Source organism: Ixodes scapularis, unplaced genomic scaffold (genome assembly GCF_016920785.2).
Source record: "Ixodes scapularis isolate PalLabHiFi unplaced genomic scaffold, ASM1692078v2 PGA_scaffold12__126_contigs__length_90152505, whole genome shotgun sequence".
Classification (NCBI taxonomy): domain Eukaryota; kingdom Metazoa; phylum Arthropoda; class Arachnida; order Ixodida; family Ixodidae; genus Ixodes; species Ixodes scapularis.
The window spans coordinates 80,485,094-80,503,460 of record NW_024609838.1 but is presented as its reverse complement, the minus strand read 5'-3'; the positions used below and the strand labels follow the sequence as shown (position 1 = coordinate 80,503,460).

Genomic DNA, 18,367 nt, shown 5'->3' with positions numbered 1-18,367 from the left:
GAAAATATTGAAGAGAACCACACTCGCTCACAAACGCACTGTTACCGTGTTGCCTACTCCACACCTCGCCGTAACCGCTGGTTGTACTACACGGCACCACCGTGCACTGCACGATGGTAACCGCAAAACTGCGCAGCCTCGATTTGTGATCCACGGCCCCGTCGCGTTCTTGCGCGTGCGTAGACATTTGCCGAATTTTCGCCGAATCTTCGCCGAACTTTCCTTCAAAAGTTCGGCATGTGCCGAACTTTGCAGAATCCCTAGTTCGGCAGATTCGGTCAATCACTTGTATTAACATTTTTTCACGTACAACAGCTTCTATCCTAAAATGTCAAAAGGAAAGTATAAAAGCAAGCACTTTCATAGAAGTACAGAAGGGATGTAACTTTACAAACTGTTTTATACACATACACTGAAAGCACAAGCCTAACACCGCATCTTTACCATATTGAAAAAGGCCAATATGAACTCGGCTTATTGGAAATATTGTATTCCAATGAAGTTGATGGAAACCAATAAAAACTTATTGTCATCCGATTAACCCAATACGCACGACGGGAATTTATATCGGAGCACAATATCGCGATATAGTATACGGTTATTGGTATACAACAGGATATTGGAGCACAATATCCCGATACAACTTGCGGTTATTGGTATACATTACGATATCGAAGCACAATATCCCGACAGAACTTACGGTTATCGGAATAGAATACGACACCGCGTGCATATTGGTGACCGACATGGACATACTGTGCGGCCACACAATATATAAATATCGGTCGTCGATCACGGGCCCAAAGGAGAATACAATATCGCGTGGATAAATCTGAGAACGAATTCCAAGTTACCAACATGAATTACGTCGGCATACACCGCGGACTAAGAGGATACGTAACACAATATTGGTCGCCCGTGAAGCAACATGTGGATATCGGTACGCCCACATATACGACGTCGCGTGAATGATATCGTAGAACAGCAGGAGTTACCATACGGCAATACGAGAGAGAACGATATTGGAGGTGGATACACATAGAACAAAAACGTTCCGCGTTGTGAACACATTCACATTGATCGAAAGCGCAAGTGTACGTACGGCACACAGTACACACAGCCTCGAGCGCTTGAAATGCTAGACAACCACCAAACCATTCAGAATAACTAGCTGGGACACCCGCGACCTACCTTTCAATGAGAAAGCCCAATAACGACGTGCTCATTGGAGTGATCGTTTTCAAAAAAAAAAGTGAAAGCCGTTTACAAACCCCTGTAACGCCGAATTGGAGCGCAGCTCTTGAGGAGGAGCAGTGAAGGGTACTGAGGGGAGGGTAGACCCCACCTCCTTCTCCTCCTCCTCCCCTCATTCTTTAATATGCTCCGGGGGGGGGGGTCACGTGACCTCGGGGGGGGGGGGGGTGTCACGTGACTTCGGGGAGGGGGATCACGTGACCTCGGGGAGGCGTGACCTGGGGGTCACATGACCTTGGGTGTCACATGGGGGTCACCTCAAGGTCACGTGACCCCCAAGGTGACCCCCACGTGGCCTCAGGGGGTCACGTGACCTTGGGGGTCACGTGACCATGGGGGTCACGTGACCTTGGGGGTCACGTGACCTCAGAGGGGTCACGTGAGCTCAGAGGGGTCACGTGGGGACCTTGGGGGCACGTGACCTTGAGATGACCTTGGGAGCGGTCACGTGACCTCGGGGGTCACGTGACCTTGGGGAGGAGACCACGTGACCTCGGGGTTCACGTGACCTCAGAGGGGTCACGTTACCTCAGAGGGGTCACATGACTTGGGGGTCACGTGACCTTGGGGGGTCACGTGACCTTCAAAGGTCACGTGGGGGTCACGTGACCTTGAGATGACCTTGGGAGGGGTCGCGTGACCTCGAGGGGTCACGTGACTTTGGGGGTCACGTGATCCCAAAATGACCCCACGTGACCCCCAAGGTCACGTGACCTTGGGGGTCACGTGACCTTCAGGGGGTCACGTGGGGTCACCTGACCTTGAGATGACCTTGGGAGGGATCACGTGACCTGGACGGGTCACGTGACCTTTGGATGACCTTGGTTACGCCGACGGCGACGGCGACGCCGACGCCGCTCAAGCCGGGAACGGGCCCCTAAGAGCTGCGCTCTAAAATGTTTATTGCAGTTTTAATGCAACAAAAGTTAGGTTACCGATGTTGGAACCCAAATCGAACGCGGTACGTGACAATGTCTGTTCGCACGATAAAATAATTAGGATTAATGGGCTTGACAGCTCACGTGCTTCTTACCCGCACATTTATCGATATTGACCCACCTTTCTGGGTAATCCTACGTCGTACACAAAATCCACAACCACACACGAGCACATTTCACCCACCACTCTTCGTCGCCTGTTTCGCAAGATTCACGTACTGTAAAAAAACGACGGGAAAAATACGTGCATTTGCGCCATCAAACGATACGTTACAGACTCGTTTTATGAGAAAAGTTGTCAACCCGCGCGCGCAAAAGCTCGAGCGCTCCAGCTTCGGAGGCAGTTCGAACTCCGAAGGGAGGCCAGGAGGCGAGCCGAGCGAGATCGAGCCAGACGGGCGGCTGATGAGCGAGCCGCCGAGTGGCCGAATCCGCCGATCCAGCCAAGACAAGCCCAGCCGCCGAGATTGCGCGATTGCGCCATTGCGCAGCGACCGCGACCGCGCCAACCCGGCGAGACGGCGGCGATGGCGGGGCCGACGGATGACAGCTCGTGAAGTTCGTCGCGCACTTTGCTTGTGGGTTCCAAGTGAAACGAAAGCACTTTCAATCGCTTCGAAAGGTACGTATAGACGACTTTATTACTTGCAGCATTGAGTGCTTTGGTATACACAGGTCAAAGTGAACACTGAAGGACAGAAGGGAGACATGAGGTTTTGAAATCGCAGCTTATTTGAACGCATGCGTCCCCTGCTGAAAGCGTCTGGCTGTGCTGTGTTGCAGACGTCATTTCGACTGCGTGTACTCTGATGTAACGTCAGTCAGTGTTTACACTCGGCTAGCTTCGCTATCTTGTTATCTCATGTGCGAAATAGACGTAGAAACCAGCGCCTCGTCTCTTTCGGATATTCAACCTCCAGCCCCCTGGCTCCCAGCGTGCTTACCGGCGCAAACCGTTCGACGTGTTGGATTCGTGGGCTCGTTCGAAGAGGCGTTGTTTAACGCTCACGAGTCGCCGAAGTGTTACCGGAGCTTCTCTTTACGAAAGTCGCGATCGACGCTGGGCTCTGAGCTCGTACTTTTTTCTTCCCTGGTAGACTAAGGGTGCCGACCATTCATCTGTGGTGCCGACTGGCGCCGTACGAAGTTGAGAAAAGCTAGCGAGTCTGTCGGATTTTCGTGACGCCGCCCAACTGCTCTGCTACCGGCTGCGCTCAACAAATAATAAAGAAAAAGCGTTTTATATTTTTTTAATTTTTTTTGCCATGTTTTATTTCAGTCGCCGCAAAGTAAATCGCGGCCGTACATCGGTTGACTCCCGATTACTGTCTCTACATCGTAGATTGTCTCACCACAATGGTGCCCGTTGGTGTGATGTTATTCTGATATCGTTACATCTTGCTTTTTCATCTTGGCACACTTCTAGACGACCTTCTACACGTTGCACTCCTTGTCGACATGTCGCTGGTGTTAGAGACAAATCTGAAGTCGCTGTTTGCTCACTACTTGGTTCACATATTTCATGTTCAACATCAGGTATCTGAGGGAGGCGCCATGAAACCCTGGAGTTTGTTTAGAGGTACCTCAACATACTGTATTCAAGTGTCGTTTTGTGTGTTATAGTTTCCTACAAAACAAAATTGCACTTTGTTCGTAATATACCCTATAACTGTTCACTACAATTAAAGTTGCTATGAAACATTGGCCATGAGAGGTGACTCGGCCGACGCAGCCTGAAAATTCCTCGGATAATTTTCTTCATGCGTCATTTTGGACATTGACAAATTTTCTTGTGAATAATGAGTGTTATGCACGTGTGTTCTACTTTTCGTACAGGTACTTCAGTTAGATAAACCCCAGCAAAGGCAGCGAGACAGTCTCATGGGGTCACACCAAGGATAACTGCATTCCTGCTCGAGTCCCGAGTCACCAAACTTCACTGAACATAATGGTACATTGCGTTTCCTTAACTTTTTCTTCTGAAATGTGTTTTTTTTTTTATTGTTGCTTTTTTGTATTGAAAAAAGGGTAGTACAACGTTTATACACCCAATGTTTTTTTTTTTGCTTTTTGTAAAATATGTAGTACATCGTTTAAACACCCAAGCGTTCATAAATGGTCTGTACCATACAATAGGGTGTGTTATACTCTGTTTCATACTTAGCGTGCAACGCTGTCAAAGGTACCCTATTGAAAATATTTCCATACTCGGCATACTGGGCCAGTATCAAACTGGATTATTGGACGGGCAAACTGGGAATACTGGTAGTGGTTTTACTGGGCATACTGGGCCAGTATCAAACTGGATTATTGGACGGGTATACTGGATGCACTGGAAATACTGGATATACTGGGCATATGATAAAACCAGCCATACTGGTCACACAGGTACACCGGTTTCACTGGTGAAAACGGTACAACTCGTACCTGAGACCAGTACAGCCAGCTTCACCACACTGAAAACTCAGGCTACAAACTATCACAACGATTTTATTTGCATAGAAATTTTAACCACTCCTTTAGTGGTTTTAACAATAAAAAATGGTAAATCCAAGGCTGAATAACCAACTGAAAATAGTCAGCCAAGAACCAAGTGTCTCGTATATTGAAGGCACCATGGTGCCTTCAATATACGAGACACTAACTAGAAAGAAAAGACTGACTAGACAATAAAAACATTCAGCGTGTGGCGCAACATAAAGTCCTAAGGAAAACACAGTTTCACCTTCCATCCCAGCACAGGGGGGAGGGGGGGGGGGCTATGAGTCACCCCAGGCAATCCAGCGCTGGGAGGGTACCACGTGATGTTCTGGTTGGGCAGAGATCAAGGAAACATGGCACTCTCTCAACGGTGGATTGGCTGGGGTGGCTGGTAGCATCCGCTGCGCTTGGAGAGGAGGTGAAACTAAGTATAAAAGAGAATTTAAAAAAAAAACAAAAAAACATTCATGGTGCGGTCAAATATGCTCGAGGCACCATACTGTCGGTCAAATATGCCCGAGTAAAGATTAAAAAAGTCCGACTATACAAGAAAAACAAAAAAACATTGCATGGTGCCTTTACTATGCCTGAGGCACTAAAGAAGATAAAAGAAAGTCTAAATACTAGACATGACTCAACATGGGCTGGAAACTGGACTCTCCCAACTGTGGGTTTGCTGGAATGGACGTAGCGTCCGCCACACTTTGACAGAAGGTGAAACCAAATATAAAAAAGAATTTAAAAAAAACATTCAGGGTGTGGTGCAACGCCTGTCTGTCAAATATACCCGAGGCACCACACTGTAAAGATTAAAGTTTAACTACACAAGAACGAAAAAAACCATTGCATGGTGCTTTCAATATATTCGAGACACTAAACAAGATAAAAGAATGTGACTAGACAATAAACACATTCAACGTGTGGCGCGACATAAAGCCCTGTAGTTAACACATTGTTTCACCTTCCGTCCGAGCGCAGCGGAGGCTACAAGCCACCGCAGCCAATCCAGCGTCCGGATGGTATCACGTAATGTTCTGGTTAGGCGGAATTCAAGGAAACGTGACACTCTCTCAACGGTGGGTTGGCTGAGATGGCTGGTATCATCCGCTGCGCTTGGAGAGAAGGTGAAACCAAGTATAAAAGAGAATTTAAAAAAAAACATTCATGGTGCGGTCAAATATGCTCGAGGCACCATACTGTCGGTCAAATATGCCCGAGTAAGGATTAAAAACGTCCGACTAGACAAACACTAAAAATACTATTGAATGGTTATTTCAATATACCCAACACACTAAACAAGACAAAAGAAAGTGACTAGACAATAAAAACATTTGTGTGGAGCAACATAACCCCCTAAAGCCTTCCATTCGAGCGCAGCGGAGGCTATGAGCCACACCAGGCAATCCAGCGCCCGGAGGGTATCACGTGATGTTCTGGTCGGGGGGAGCTCAAGCAAACATGACTCTCTCTCAACAGTCGGTTGGCTGAGATGGCTGGCAGCCTCTGCTGCGCTTGGACAGAAGGTGAGATCAAGTATAAAATAATTAAAAAAAAAAAAAAAAATTCGTGGTGCGGTGCGACGCCTGTCGGTCAAATATGCACAACATAAAAACATGAAGGTAAAAAATTGCACTAAAAAAGAATAAAAGAAAAAAAAATTCTTCGATTAGAAAAGCGCCAGAAAACAAGGACAACAGGAAGAATAGACGAAACGATGCGCTGTTGTCCTTGTTTTCTGGCGCTTTTCTAATCTAAGATAAACCAACTTGCCCAACTCAACATTCTTTTACAGAAAAAATTCACTCTGCACTGCGGCACCTGGCAGGGCGGCCCAGATCCGAAAGAAAGTTCGTCATTGTATTGTTAATCTGTCGCAGGCGGACAGCATGGTCTTCTTGGGGGTTGGCAGCCTCAGGGTTTGGGTGGTGGTTGATGTAGTAGCTCAAGGCGTCTGAAAGAAAATTGGATCAATAGTTACTAATTAGAAGTAATGTAAGACCCGCATAAAATCAGAGTTCTTTTTTTTCATATTTTGCCATGCAAAATTTGCGGCTCGTATTATACGCGGGTCCCAACAATTTTCAGCTTCAATGAGGCGCGATCTAACGCAGTTTGACATAGTTTCGGTTTCAAAGCAATATGGTGCTCAAAATAGCTATCATCCCCATTAAAGGGTTAGGGAAACGAAATTCCAGCGCTTATTTTCTAGCTTGAATGTGTTGCATGTTGCACCCTAACCTCAAAAACACCAGTCTTCCGTTGAAAGGCACAAGAAAACTAATTCTAAAGCTAAATAAACAATCTTTCAATGTGCACCTGGTGGATGCATGCGGAGCCTATTTGGGAGCTAATCTGACAATGTTGGGGAACTTGCTACGTACTCGTAACATAGCAGATTCCCTCGGAGCAGCGCCGCCCTTTGGAATTTCAACATTTTCCCTTTTAGCTTACCACCTAGCTCAACTCACATATTGCGTATTGTACCAAATGGTCGAAGGAGACAGAAAGGAAGGACTCCCCTCTTTCTTGGACCCTCGTTCGTGCAACCGGAAACAGCCGTTCTCCCCACAGAAGATTAGCCAGTCCCTCAAAACACACATGTTACTTTCCCCACCCCGTTCAGCCCTAAGCTGACAGTGTTGTGGAAGCTACGTCCTCCATGGGCCAGTCACATGCTCGGTTGTAACGCACCGACGCTATTGACACCACCACAACTCTGACAATGCCACCAAGGGCAAAGCTCATAACCACGCCTGCCTTGCTACTCCATGGACGCGAGAAATCTTTTCTTTCTGTTTTTGTTTGCACCGGATATCCCGACGCATCGCGCTCTCCATTCGCTTCTCTTCGAGCGCTTGCTCGAGTGCACCGTTTGGAACGAACAATATAGCCAGTCATTCAAAATACAAACGTGTAATTATCATTTACGGTTATTATCCGTCATGCTTGACTCATTTCCAAACGAAATCTGAATATTTAAATTTTTGTTTCCGTACCCCTTTAAAATAGCAATGTCCGAGGTGCCACCATCTTCCGCAGTCAGGCTAGTTTTCGGGCCCGACGGTCCGAAAGCAACACTCTGCTGCCTTCAAAAGAAAAGTCATTTTGGTTGTGGAAGACATCGGCAACAGTGCTGCCGGATGACAATTCGCCATAAATGAAGGCAGCATCACCCGATGAGACGACAAACGCAAGCTGATCGCGTGCAACGAAACGAGAAGCTTTAGAGGCCCAATGATTGGAGTGTTCGCCGACGTCGAGGCACATCTCAGCGACTTTGTGAAAGAGCAATGTAAATGGCACCTTGCTGTAAACATCGAGCTGCTGCATGAGAAGGCGAGAGAACTTTGGCAAGCCGACCCCCCACTGTGTTGCTTGCTCTATTCGCCGCGCCAAGTTTTCACTGCATCGGCGCACGCTCGTCTCTCGCCCTTTCAAGATGTGCGGGATTTCAGATGCACTTGACGGCACCGAAGCTGAAGACGACTGCCTTTGGGAAGAGGCGTCGAACAAGGAGTCTCATGGAAGTGATGACAGTGGTTGAGGTTTGATTACGACACAAATAAACATTTTTCTTAAAGGACACATGCAAAGGAAAAAAACATTTCTTGTAAACAGGCTAGATGGAAAAAGAATATTATAAAACGAATTTAAAACAAAGAAAAAAAATTGAGCTATATATACGGCACAAAACGAATTTGTATCTGGCGCTCGCGGGTCAAAGTCACGCTGCCGCCGCCGCACGCTGAGCGTTGTGCGACGCCGCTTCAACGCGTTTCTCCGCACCACCGTCTCTGCACAGCACACAGGTCTATCACGTCGGCTTATGCTTTTCCAGGGATTTCCTTTGGGCTGTAGAAGTTTACTTATTAACCTTACTTTTTTGTTATACTTCAAACAAAGATGAGTAAGTTACTTTTAGAGGCCATAGGAAGCTTCCGAAAGAGCACAAGCACCACGTGATAAATATGGGCCAGTCACGTGATAAGTAAGGGCCATTGTTCCGCGGCGCCAACTATAAATTCGTATAGCGCCGTAAATATAGCTCTAAAAATTTTTTTTCTTCGTTGGACTCTCAATTTGTTGTGTGCCACATGCAAAATTGGGAAAAAAAATTACGAATGTACCTCACTGCTTGAATCCAAATGAAACCGGCCGCCGGTCTTTCGAAGTTCGAAGAACTTCGAACTTTCACCCTAAAAGTTCGAGTTCGAACTTTTGACTTTTCTGGAATCAAAAGTTCGACAATTTTCGAATTCTTTAGATTAATAAGTTCGAAAGTTCGAAAATTATCGACTTTCTCAGCGTAGAAAGTTCGAAAGGGTTTGAACCTTTTAGTGCAAGAACTTCGAAAGTTCGAAAATAATCGAATTTTTTAGTCTATCAAGTTCGAAAGTTCGACAAGCATCGAATTTTGCTGCGTCATAAGTTCGAAAAGCATCGAACTTCTCAGTTTAATAAGTTCGAAAATTTGACTTCGGTCGAATTTGTTCATATGGAAAGTTCGAAAATTCGAAATCGTTCGAACCGCTTGATTCGATCATCGAAACTTCGATTCGAAAAAAGTTCGCGACATCCCTATTAAAAACCCTGAATTTTGATACTGCCAGTTGCACAAACCAGACTGGTTTTTATATTTTCCTGGAATCCTTGGACAAGTTGTGTTTTCCTCTTCTATTTTGATTCAAACTTTTGTTCGTAAATGTCGCAGAAAGGTGTCTTCCTGCCCTCATCAGAAAAACGAGGTAGCCTCCCCATTATACAAGCTCTTGATGCTGGTGGCAGATTGAAGACAGAACAACAAAGTTTTGTTCAAGCATTTGAGAGTGCACATGATAAACACTATTCAAAAGCCACCTCTGCATCACATATCTAAATTCTGAAGATACACCAAAACACATAGCTTACTTTTTACTGCGGCCACCTTCCTTGGTGTGAGTGCTTGCTTTGCTGCGGCTCCAAGTTTGGCCAGGCGACGGCTGGCTTGGCCTGTCACGCTTCTTTGCCGCAGCTCTTCGATGGACCAGATGCACCGCATGAGATCTTTAGTGAATCTCTGGTCACTTGGCAGTTTCAAAAGGTGCGTCATTTTTGTTTCGGAGAGGTAGACATCGTCTCCCAGATGAATCTGTGACAAAAGGCACGCAATAATAAGGAAGGATTCTATGAAGAAAGCAGGATTTTGCAGAAATCATTTCGTAATATTGGTCGGTTTCAGGACATGCAATGCTTTAGTCACTCTAATGTTAAGGACCGTTCACACGCTTGCTACCTCTTAGAACCGAGTGCCTTGGAACCTCTTAATCTCTCTTACGACAAGAGGCAGTCCAGCATATTTTCTACTTCTCTTGTGCATTATCCTTTCTTTCTTGGCTCGAAAAACGTTTGTCAACGTTATAAACGAGCCTGGTATTACAAACATTTGACCTCGGAAATCCAAAACCTCCGCTCTTGTGTAATGCAGTTTCAGAGTCACCGCATAGGTGTCACCAGCATGCCAGTGTGCTCTCTTGTCTTAAGTAATTTTAAGAGGTTTCAACAGGTCTCATCTCTCTTGGTCGTACTCGATTGCAAGTGTATGAAACGGCCTCAAGTAACCAAAACACATGATGTCAGTTCAGTCCTCTCTGAACTTTAGTGCTTATATATTAGTCACCGATGTGCACAGAGGGATTGGAATACTGATTAGTGCGCCAAGCGCTGCGAAGAGGAGAAATCTCGAGTCATGACAGATGCATGCGGCACCTGCCGCGGAGAGAACGCCGAGAATGTCAACACATCGCACTTCTCGTAAGAGAGAGCAGTAGCTATGCTGATCATTGCAAGGCATTTCCTCAGCAGATGCACGGAGTGCTGGCTGATTCTCCCCTTACAAGGACAATGAAAAAAAAAATGTAAACCAGTCACTTACATTCCCTTGCCTGACTTCATAGAGTGGTCGCAGTGGACCCTGGACAGCTGCATTCAGCTGGTGTGCTGTCCATGAAATATAAAAGTGTGTGCACTGATGAGATGAAATGGTTAGCTTGATTTTAGGCAGAATTTACAGAAACTCCCTAAGGATTCACAAGTACTTGACAAAGCATAAGTACAGCCTGTTCAAGGCGAACTCCATTCAACCTAAAATTTTGGGATTACGACGAACCCACATAGGAAAGGACTACAGTAAAACCTCGTTATAACAAAATCGGATAGAACAAACTAATGGATATAACAAAGCAATCATAATTCCCCTTGCTTGCTAATAGCGGAAAGAAATGGACATTGGCTATAACAAACTAATGGTTATAACAAAATAATTATGACCGCTCCTTCAACTTTGTTATAACGAGGTTTCACTGTATACTGTAAGTGGGGACAACTTTCTGCGGCTATGAAGTTAGGGGGGCACTAAAGGAGGTTTCTGAGGTTGTTTTGGTGATAACTCACTTTAGAGCTCTAGGCAGCCAAAAAATTACAAAAGCATGATCATGCGCAACCTGACCGAACGACACACGGTGCTCAACAGCTAATCACAACTGCTCGCTTCCCACATGTATTTACCATGTATGTTAGTGTCCCAAATTAGCACTTCCTACGGCACCAGAAATTTGAATGACAGCATTCCGACTAACAAAAAAGCAGCAAAAACTCGTCATAAATCGCCAGCGCTAACAATATCGCGCTTTGTACCCAACTGCTTTCTATGAGAAAACAAACGCTGATATCAATACAGTATAGACCACTTGCAACGTAACCGCTTATAGTGCAGGACCGGGTATAACGCGGCTTTTTTAAACCACCGGTTCGCCTCCCATAGAACTCCATGTATTTACATACCGCTTAAAATGCAGGCGCGCAAAGGGAAATACCGGTTATAGTGCGGTTTTTGGAACAGCGCGCCGACTGACCGGCGCTGCGAGCACGCTTCCCTGTGCGACACTAGATAATGGCACAAGCCGCAAGCGGCACTCGCAGGGCAAGGAGATTGCTCGAAGAAGCGAAGAGAGGCTTCAGTTGCCATAGCGACGGAGGGACGCACGCACGTGTCGTTCACGTGCGTGCGTCCCTCCGCTGCGTTGGAAACAAACAACCGCAACGAGAGACCAATCGCAGGTCAAGGAGAAGTGTTCGCGCGCGTTGCATGCTGGTCGCGGACCGGCTGCTTCTATCCGCAAACATGGCGTCGGTGGTGATCGTCGACATAGACGGCATGGTAGAAGCTCATCGTTCCGCGTAAAAGCGCTATCCTTGACTGTGAATTTTCGTTGTGTGTCGCTATGATAACCCAGCACGTACTAGAAGGGAAGATCCACCTACTCGTGCGGCGATGTTGTGGTGGCACTCTCAAGACGGCAGAAACGCCCATGTCGTCGTGTTTGTTTACTTCGACTACAGTGGTGCTTTCTAAGCATTTGTGTTTTCGAACATCGTCCGGATTTCTTATTTGGAGCATTTCATGCCTGTGCTCAAGTTGAAGGTATTACTGGCGCGTACCGTATAAAGGATGCGAATTTTCCTGCGTTTTTATCGCCGGAGAAAAGTGATTAGGGTTAGCAATCCTGAATGCTCGCAACGTCCGTCCGCAACCCGCGACGCGTTAAAAGGCTGCGCTAGGCAAAAGTCACTAATTTCTTTCAAAATGTGTGACACACTTGAGAGAGAAGTGTACTAGCCTGGTGAAATAAAGACTTTCCTCAAACTAAGCTTAATTTTTCATCTAACATAAAATAAATTCTTTTACAAAGGTAAGTTGTCTGATGGCATGTATTTTGGCCTGAAAAATTGATGTTTCGGTTACAGTGCGGTACCGCTTATAGTGCGGATTTTTGCGACTCCCGCGACATACGTTATATGCGGTCTACACTGTACAATCATCAGACTTTGATGGCTCGGTTTACCAAGATTTCCAGCTTCGCCATGAACAGGACGTTGAGGAAGAGCCGCTGGTGGGGCAGGGTGTTGGTACAGAGGAGGTGCTGCCACAGGGATGGGAGCGGGGCGATCCAAAAGGGGGACAGCTGCAGGGGCAGGAACGGGCTCTTGATCCAAAGGGGGGGCTGGAACGTTGTGTTGATCCATAGGGGGGGCTGCTGCAGGGGCGGGGGCATTGTGTTGATCCATCGGGGGGACAGCTACAGTGGCGGGAGCAGGGTGCTGAGGCGGAGAGGGTGCCGCTGCAGGAATGGGAGAAGCAAGGAGTAGAGCTGCCATTGACACGAGACCAAGGGAGGCAGCTGATGCTAGAGCACGCGGAAAAGATGGAGACCTATTCATTAATTTCGATCATTTAAACAAGCTCCTGGCTTCGAAGAACCTCAGCATCTTTAGAATGCCTGAAAACTGTATAGCTGAAAGATGCTTTATGGCCTTTACTGATTTAGCCACCAACATCCAAAAGCGTGGCCTTTAATCTTCCCTGCGACATCAGAATGTCAGTAACCCAGACTTACCAGAGTGCGACACAGAAGCAAGATCAGACCCATGGCGGCTGTTCGAAGCATGACGACCTAAAAAGTAAATACAATAATTGGTTCCTGGCTTTGCAAAACCTCAATATCTTTAGAATGCCTGAAAACTGTATAGCTGAAAGATGCTTTGTGGCCTTTACTGATTTAGCCTCCAACATCCAAAAGCGTGGCCCTTAATCTTCCCTGCGACATCAGAATGTCAGTAACCCAGACTTACCCGAGTGCGACGTAGAAGCAAGATCAGACCCATGGCGGCTGTTCGAAGCATGACGACCTAAAAAGTAAATACAATTATTGGCTCCTGGCTTTGCAGAACCTCAATATCTTTAGAATGCCTGAAAACTTTCTAGTTGAAAGATGGTTTATGGCCTTTGCCGATCTAGCCTCCAACATCTAAAAGCGTGACCTTTAATCTTCCCCGCGGCATTAGAATGTCAGTAATCCAGACTTACCCAAGTGGGACGTAGAAGCAAGATCAGACCCATCGAGAATGTTCGAAGCTTGATGACCTAAGGAGTAAATACAATTATTGGCTCCTGGCTTTGCAGACCCTCAATATCTTTAAAATGCTTTCTAGCCGAAAGATGCTCTATAGCCTTTACCGATTTTGCCTCCAACATTCAAAAGCATGGCCTTTAATCTTGCCCATGACATTAGAATGTCAGTGATCTAGACTTACCCGAGTGTGATGTAGAAGCAAGATCAAAGCCATCGCGGCCGTTTGAAGCTCGACGACCTGAAAAGGAAATACAATTATTGATTAGCGCATGAAAAGACATGCTCTGAAGAGCAATTTACCAAGGGACACTGCAGCTCCGTTCTGTGAAGCCTTCTTACAGGCCACTTCTGCAAAAAATGGAAGTAGAAGCAATGGAAACACTGTTACACAAACAAAATCCATAAAACAGGGGTAGGACAGAAAAAAAAAATTATTTTGGAGTAATTTTTGGACGAGGAAAATTTGCGTTTTGCAGCAGCTTAGGACCAAAATATCCCACATTTCAGAACAGAAAGCATTGAAAACGCAGCTTTGATTATGGCCACTGCGCCCCAAATAAGTGAGCTTGACCACTGCACTGGAAACGCTGACCATCACGGTAAGTTCAAAATGGCATCACCGTCCATATTTGCAAATAGGTTAAAAAAAGCATCAATATTATGCAGTAAAACCCAGCAGAAAACAATGATTTGGGAAAATGTAACCATTAAAGGGGCTATGACGGATAGATTATTCTTGATATGGAATGCTCATAGGCTACTTAGTAGATACACCAATTGTGCTATTTTTAGAGCTCTGGTAATTGCAATAATCGGTTTATAAATTTTTATCATTTTCATCTGGCGACCAGGCAACACTGCACAAGTTACTCACACCCATGGCGTCCATAAACCACATGATCATGAACGCTCTCTCATTCAAGGCGCCCCCATGATCGCCCAAGCTCTCCCTCGCCGCGGCACAATCAAAACCGCTCACGCAGCACGGTAACCGACACGCTATTCTTGCTCTCGGCCCCGGCCCGTTCACCTTCCACCCTGCATGTGCCTGCGAGACATTCTAGGACGACGGTGACCACGCCGAGTTCGTCCATAACTCGCATCTCTGGAGCTGGTCGCCAGCGGGTTGCAGTCAAAATGAACAGCTTCCAACGTCTCTTGATAGCAATCACCCTCATTGCTGCTGCGGTCAATGTCGAACACTTTGACAAGGCGAGCAGCAATGCCGTAATCGTCACAGACCGTATGCTTGAAAAGCGGAAGGTAAACGAGGAAGCTGAAGCTCGAGACGCCATGAGAGCCAAGTCTGTGAGCTTGCGCAAGGGGACGCCGCGTGGGAGGCTGGTGAAGTCACCAGCCTCCCAGCCAGGGTGGCATTTTGAAATAGGGCGGGTCCGAGGGACCCACATATAAATCGATTCATCCACGAAACTAACGCGCCACTCTCAAAACAAACTTAGGAGAATTATAGAAACATACAATGGGTCCTAACAGTACAGTTATCTCATTTTATTTTTGGCATGTCATAACCCCCTAAAGGTGTATCCACACGACGGACCAAATTGCTGTTTCGGTCCGCGGGCCGCGCATCACGTGATCTTACGTCACCGGTTTTCGAGGTCCGCCGGCGGTCCGCGGACCGCGCTTCTGAGAAATGCCAAGTGACTTTTTTCGCCCGAACCTTGGCGGCGGACCGCGGCGTTTTTAGTATAATTGAAGTGCCAAGTCTGGCAACAAGCTGACTTTTGTTGTTTGGACTGGAATCCAAATCCAAAGTCGTTTTCTTTTGGCGCCAACTGGTGAAGACGAAGAAGACCAACCTTTTGTTGTGCTTCGATGGCGGTATGGTGTGACGATGCAACTTTTTACTTGATCGCGCTCGTGGAGCAATTCCCCGCTCTGTGGGACAATAGATGCATGCCCTTTCCGGTTCACTTAAGTCCTCCACGTCCTCAATAGTCAACGCCAGGGCCACCGCGGCCAAACGTCTCTTTCGTTCAACCTCCATCTTGGCTCCTTACAAATAGCCTCAAAGCAGCTCGCTGCATGCGTTTGGCGGAGCTGTGAGGTCGAGGGTTAGTCTGGCCCGTTCGCTCTGTCAATCTCTCTTGGTCCGCCGTGTGGATGCTCATTTCAGCCGGGCGGTCCGCGGGCCGCGCATCACGTGATCAATCGGTCCGCGGCCCGGTCCGTCGTGTGGATACACTTTAAGGGATGTCGAACCGAAATCTGGATTCCACAAAACATACAGCAAAAGCGTGCAATGGGATGCTACAAACACCAAAACATCACTCATCAGCAATATCTCTAACAAATGACTGTATTTAAAAAAAAAAAAAAGGCGTACTTGACAGAAATGTTTACGTCTCTTTTCTCTGAGGAGAGGCAACGGCCCTCGCGTCTTCACCTCGCCACCTTGAGGGGGCGAAGCGAAGAGAGGAGGAAACAAGATATCTTCACGTCACGCGCCTCGTCGGCCTGGTTCAATCTCGGCCTCTTTTTCCAAAAATATGGCCGTCCATTCGAGATATCGCCCAACGAGTAATGTTGTAGTGATTGTAGCGTCCAGACCTACATCTGCATTTTTTTTTTTTTTTTTTAATCCAAATTTTGGTTTACGATCCCTTAAATGATATTGAGGAATTTCAGATGAATTTTATATCGGACTGAGTTTGATGGCCATACTAATGCAGAATTTTAAATTATAGTTCTGCATTTCTTTAAATAAGCATTTGACACAATTAAGACGAAAGAGTGTCTAAGAGAGCAAATAGTTCAAAGCCGATTGGGCTAACCCAAATACTGCCCGCACCTTGCTGCTCCTAACACGGCAATGCAAGGCAGCAAAGCCCACCAAGCATGAAGGCCGTGACAGTGTGCACAGTGGTTAAGAGATAGGCAAGAAACGATTTGTAATTTCCCCCAAGTGCCCTGGCGCACATCCGACCAATAGACGATTTGCTATTTTCCCAAGCGCCCTGGCCCGCGCGCAAGGAATGGTGGGGAGACTGTCCCTCGCCTGGCCGCCCTGCCTTGAGATCGCATTGCCTCCTCTTAATCCTCTGTTTTTCAATTCCATTACTTACTTTTATCTATTCAAGCATATTTTTTTACGGCTTCTAAGTGTTTTTATTCTCATAGTATTTGTGTCTTTATTTTTCCTTTTTCGACGAGAGTGCCAACGGACAACACGCCGCTTCGCGCGTCGTTCCCCAGGTGAGGTAACACCTCTTGGAACACTCGCCCGCTTTCTTGCGGGCGAGTATACATTGGCGAGACTGGACGTTGTTTCAACCTGAGGGCACGAGAACACTATCTGTCGATAAAAAACAACACAGGCGGACATCTGTCTGTACATTGTTTGAAATGCGGTTGTCATCCTGATTTGCAAAGGACACGTGTTCTCGCAAGAGCAAATGAGGCAACGGAAAGAAAACTCGTAGAAGCCTACTTCATTAAAAAGAAAGGTCACGACTGCATAAGCATGCAATCTGTTTCACTATCAGACAAGGAATTCTCTTTTTTGGACGGTCATGTTTAAACCTTATTTAACCGCAAACTGATTGCTGCTGTCATATATACTGTTGTGTCTGCGCCAAATAAACAGTTGGAAGTCTGCGCTCTGTGTGTCGTACTCGTTTCTACCTCTGTCCTCGTCCTTTGCGCAGTTCATTTATTTCTAAAACCCCAGGTGAGTACTACCGTTGCCACTGATTCCTATCGCGCTGTTCATTATAATTCAATTTGACCCGCATGCAGTCGAGAGGAGCCATTTATGAACACCCGCGTGCATGTCATAGAGATAGGCAGAGGTCTGAATCAACAATCGCGACGCGAGAGCCCAGTACGCTGTGATTTGGCCGCCCGCACTCGCTCCGTTGACTCGGACTGTAGCGTGTGCCTTCGAGTGCCGCTTGCTTGACCAAGATACAGCACGCCGCTTTGTCGCCGCGGATCATTTGCCCGAATGCCTGCGAAACCGTAACACCATTCAGCATATCCAACGCTGCGGCGCCTGACAACTGCATGCAGTTGTCAGCACTTGAAAAAGGGTGTTTGCAACTGAAAACCGCTTAGCCTTAGCATATAGATCAGGGGTGGCCAAGCTGCGGCTCCCGAGCCGCATGCGGCTCTTCGCGTGTTAAAGTACGGCTCGCAACTCCCTCCCCTGTTCCCCCCCCCGTTAAAAAGAGAAATGGAACGCGTTTTAAATCGAAAGACAGGTTGCGGGATTGTAGTCTTGTGCTACTGCTACCTTACGTACAGAGGGACTGCTTTTGACTCGGATAGATTAAAAGTAGTTCAAGTTCCGTTTATTTGTCTGAACGCTGTGTGAAATGTGAACATATGACATCAGACTACTGTTTGCGTGCCCAATATGGAAGAGGCTGCTTTGTCATCACGAATAGTGCATTTGCACGATCCTTTCCTGGCTTGCCGCAGTTACGATCTGATGGCCATGTCTGGACTGCGATTTTCGTAAACAGTCGTATCTTCACCAAAACACACCTCAGGAGCAGCGAAAGAGGCGGTTTGGCGTCCATCAATGCCCACGTCGAAAACGACAGAAAAAACATGCAAGAGCAAATCGTACACAAAAAATACAGTAGGCAGAACGAAATAAGTACACTTATAATCACGAAAAAAAGACTGAGTCAACAAACACCGTTCCCACAAATCCTAGGACGCACGCCGTGGCATCTGGGAAAATGACATTGTCTATTCGGTTGTCGCTGAACTCTCAAT

At 46.7% G+C, this 18,367-nt stretch overlaps 1 protein-coding gene across 1 annotated transcript; it reads right to left on the bottom strand.

Moving 5' to 3' along the window:
* Window positions 1–6,388: 6,388 nt before the first annotated feature.
* On the bottom strand, window positions 6,389–13,964 carry LOC120850020 (BEN domain-containing protein 5-like). The gene is made up of 9 exons (XM_040222356.2): window positions 13,922–13,964; window positions 13,803–13,859; window positions 13,576–13,632; window positions 13,341–13,397; window positions 13,106–13,162; window positions 12,554–12,829; window positions 10,585–10,649; window positions 9,582–9,801; window positions 6,389–6,624 (listed from the first exon to the last, which is right to left on the bottom strand). The coding sequence occupies exons 6-9, from the start codon at window positions 12,774–12,776 to the stop codon at window positions 6,473–6,475; spliced, it is 660 nt and encodes a 219-aa protein (XP_040078290.2). The 5' UTR covers window positions 12,777–12,829; window positions 13,106–13,162; window positions 13,341–13,397; window positions 13,576–13,632; window positions 13,803–13,859; window positions 13,922–13,964; the 3' UTR covers window positions 6,389–6,472.
* Window positions 13,965–18,367: the final 4,403 nt, after the last annotated feature.

Bases quoted from the DNA above. Each gene is read 5' to 3' on its own strand.
- LOC120850020 (XM_040222356.2), bottom strand. From the start codon at position 12,776: ATGGATCAACACAATGCCCCCGCCCCTGCAGCAGCCCCCCCTATGGAT. The intron at 10,650-12,553 runs GTAAACCGAGCC...TTTCATGGACAG, and splicing joins TGGCGAAGCTGGAAATCTTG to CACACCAGCTGAATGCAGCT. The intron at 6,625-9,581 runs GTAAGCTATGTG...ATTTTCTTTCAG, and splicing joins GAAGGTGGCCGCAGTAAAAA to ACGCCTTGAGCTACTACATC.